The sequence below is a fragment of the Panthera leo genome, chromosome C2, assembly GCF_018350215.1.
Source record: "Panthera leo isolate Ple1 chromosome C2, P.leo_Ple1_pat1.1, whole genome shotgun sequence".
In the NCBI taxonomy this organism is placed as follows: Eukaryota; Metazoa; Chordata; class Mammalia; order Carnivora; family Felidae; genus Panthera; species Panthera leo.
In genome coordinates this window covers 46,160,707-46,164,007 of record NC_056687.1, presented here as the reverse complement: position 1 = coordinate 46,164,007, position 3,301 = coordinate 46,160,707, and the positions used below count along the sequence as shown (strand labels likewise).

At 32.9% G+C, this 3,301-nt stretch overlaps 1 protein-coding gene across 1 annotated transcript; it reads right to left on the bottom strand.

Annotated features, from left to right (window-relative positions):
• Positions 1-2,145: 2,145 nt before the first annotated feature.
• Positions 2,146-3,075, bottom strand: LOC122230396 (olfactory receptor 5K3-like). The gene has a single exon (XM_042956189.1). The coding sequence runs from the start codon at positions 3,073-3,075 to the stop codon at positions 2,146-2,148; it is 930 nt and encodes a 309-aa protein (XP_042812123.1).
• Positions 3,076-3,301: the final 226 nt, after the last annotated feature.

Below are 3,301 nucleotides of genomic sequence, written 5' to 3'. Positions count from 1 at the left end.
CAAATACGTCATGTACTCTTCCCTTAACAGACCTCTAGGATTCAGTGTTACTAAGAGTTGGGGGTGGATGGTACAGAAATACATAACAAAACTTGTGGTACCCCTAGGAAAGGGAGAGGGAATCAATGTATGTGAGTCTGACAATTAAAAATATCCTCTAAAGTAGGGAGTGGATAAAAGGAGCAATATTCATCTAACTCAGGTATCTGGATTTCCTTTATACTCTTAAAAAGAGTTTAGGACCCTATAGAGCTTTGTTTATGTGTTTATTATTATTGATTGATTAATTCAAAAATAAAAATAACAAACCTATTACATATTAACTTAATTATATTAAAATATATTAAAGGAAATGGTTAGTGAATGGCCAAATGTGTCAGGCACCTTACTAAGTATTAGTGAAAGGAAATCAGTTATGACTAGGTTGATATTCACAGGAAGAATATAGGCTTTTATTTTATTACCCAGTAGTAGTTACAATTGCCTATTTTTTCTTTAAAATGTTGCTAATATCTGTACACTCCTCTACTTTTATTCAGTTTCAGCTCTCATTGTCTAATATATGAATCATTACAGTGAGTCTTATTGTGTCCAGCTTCATTCCATTCAATTGCCAAATTAGTTTTCTGAAAGATACAATCATATTACCCTGTTCTAGGAAAAATTTGCTGTCTGATGCCTCTGAGATAAATTCAGATTCCTTTGGGTGGCATATAAGATTCTCAATAACCTGATACACTTCCACCTTTATTTCCCATATTCAGGAACAGCTCTGAACAACAACTTTCTTACTCTCTCCATGGTTCACCTCCTTTATCCTCTATTCCCAAGGCCACACTTATTTCTATAAACATCGGCTGTGGTCATACTTATTCCTTTTTTCCTCCAAATATCATTTTTAAAATCATTTTTAGGGCACATTTTACTTTTGATACTACATAAGAACTCAGTACACAAAGCTACAGGGATCTCCATTTTCTGAACTCCCAAGCAGCATTGATACAAATTCTAGCTTGATCTGAATGACTTGGATGAACTTGAGCAAGCTACTCAGTTTCAAAGTATGAGATTTTTACTGAGCAAAAAAACATGAAAAATCATGTCTAACCAATATATATGAAAGGTCTAGCTTTGTGCCTAGCAGATAGTAGGTTCTCAGTAAATTATTTTTTCTTTCATATTTGCATATATAAGTGATCAGTAAATCTTTTTTGTTCAGGTATTTAGGTATTTAGAATTTTCACTATTTTCTGCCTAATTTATGCTTTACAGCATCTCCAAATTTTTGTTAATGCCGTGAATATGTCAGTAATTTACATTGGAATCAGTACAGGTTGGTGTAATTGCTAATAACAAGACAAGTAATAATATCAGAGAGAAAAAAAATCATTTAGTTTCATGTATTCAGAATTTCACTTTACTTTTGATGCATGCCTAATCAAACGGCATGAAAATATCCAAATCCATAGGGATTTCAGAATAAATAGCATCTATTTCAACTATAGATTGATAAATAATCAGTAAACAGATACTTTATTTCAGAGAACTTGAGAGTAAAATTGACAAACACTAAAGATGAAAATATTCTTGATTTGAAAATAGGTATTCCGTGTGAATTAATATTCAAACATAATCTCTTGAATAAACTCAAAATTGAGAATCAAGTATATCCAGTTTACTTCTGACAGGTGGTGTTAAGAAGGGATTAATTCTTGAGAACTTGGAATGTGCCAGAGTTTGTAAGATTATGCTTTGAGGTTCCAAAAATTTGTCAATTCCAAATGGAGGCAATCTTTATATATACTGACTTCTATTCCTAGTATTTGTAGAAAATTGTAACTCATTACACTTTGAAACAATTAGTTAATAGTTTAAATAATTTCATTGTGACACAGTTTATGACCTCAAGAATAATTATTTAGTTCATTCCTGCTGGGAGCTAGTCGCTTAGATTTCAAAATACATTGTAGCAGAAATTCTCCTTACTGAACTTATTTATTTGACTTATACACTATCATGTTTTAGTAATTTAATATTTTATATACAAAGTGATCATTTTCTACTTTCTCAATATTCCATATTTTGGAAAACATTTTATCAAATTTAAGTTAATTTTCCACAGGGGATGAAATTTTTTTCAGAATGTTATAAAACTTTCTTCATAATTTTTTTCATAACATTTAATACTTCCTTATTTCTTAGACTATAGATAAAGGGGTTTAATAAAGGAATTACTAGAGTATAAAAAATAGCAACAGGTATATCTTTATCCTCTTCTTTAACTGAATTTGGTCGAATGTACACAAAAAGAAGAGAACCATAGAATATTGAGACAGAGAGAAAGTGGGATGCACAAGTAGATAAAGCTTTGCCTCTTCCTTCTTTGGACTTCATTTTGAAAATCGTGAAGAGGATGCAGAGATAAGAGATTATAACTATGATAATAGAGAAGACTTGAATTGACCCTGAAAAGATAAATATCATCAATTCATTGATAGAAGGGTCAACACAAGACAGTCTGTATAATGGAAGAACATCACAAAAAAAGTGATTAATTTGATGAGACCCACAGAAAGTTAACCTAAAGAGAAACCCTATATGAATCAAAGAATGCAAGTTTCCAGCTATGTAGGCCCCTGTGGTCATCTGAATGCAGAGTTTCTTTGACATCATGGTGTGATACTGTAGTGGGCTGTAAATGGCCACATAGCGGTCGTAGGCCATTGCTGCCAAAAGAAAGCAGTCTGTAGTTTCAGCAAGGCAGAGAAAATAAAATTGTGCCATGCATTCATAAAGGGAAATCATTCTGTCCTTAGAAAAGAAGTTCTCTAACATCTTTGGGGTAATGGCACAAGAACAACAGGAATCCATTAGAGCTAGGTTGCCCAGAAAGATGTACATTGGTGTGTGAAGACGACACTCTGTAAAAATCAATGCCACCAGGCCAAGATTCCCCACCATAGTGATCAGATAGATAGTAAGAAACACCACAAAGAGTAGGCTCTTCAATTCTGGGTGATCTGTAAATCCTATGAGGATAAACTCAGTTGTCAAGGAGTGGTTATCCTCAATCATATCCACCTTCTCTGTTGAGATAGGAATTCTGGAAACATAAAATTCTAATTAGAGTGTGTCTAATTTTCCTTTCACATTTTAATTTTTACAACAAAGAGAGGAGCTTCTGCAAACTTCTGTTACTATCTCTGGACACAGGCACACAAATCTCTAGGGGATATTCCTTCCTCTAAAATGTCAGCTTTATAACCTCAACTCTGAAACTCTGGATTCCCAAGAATATTTT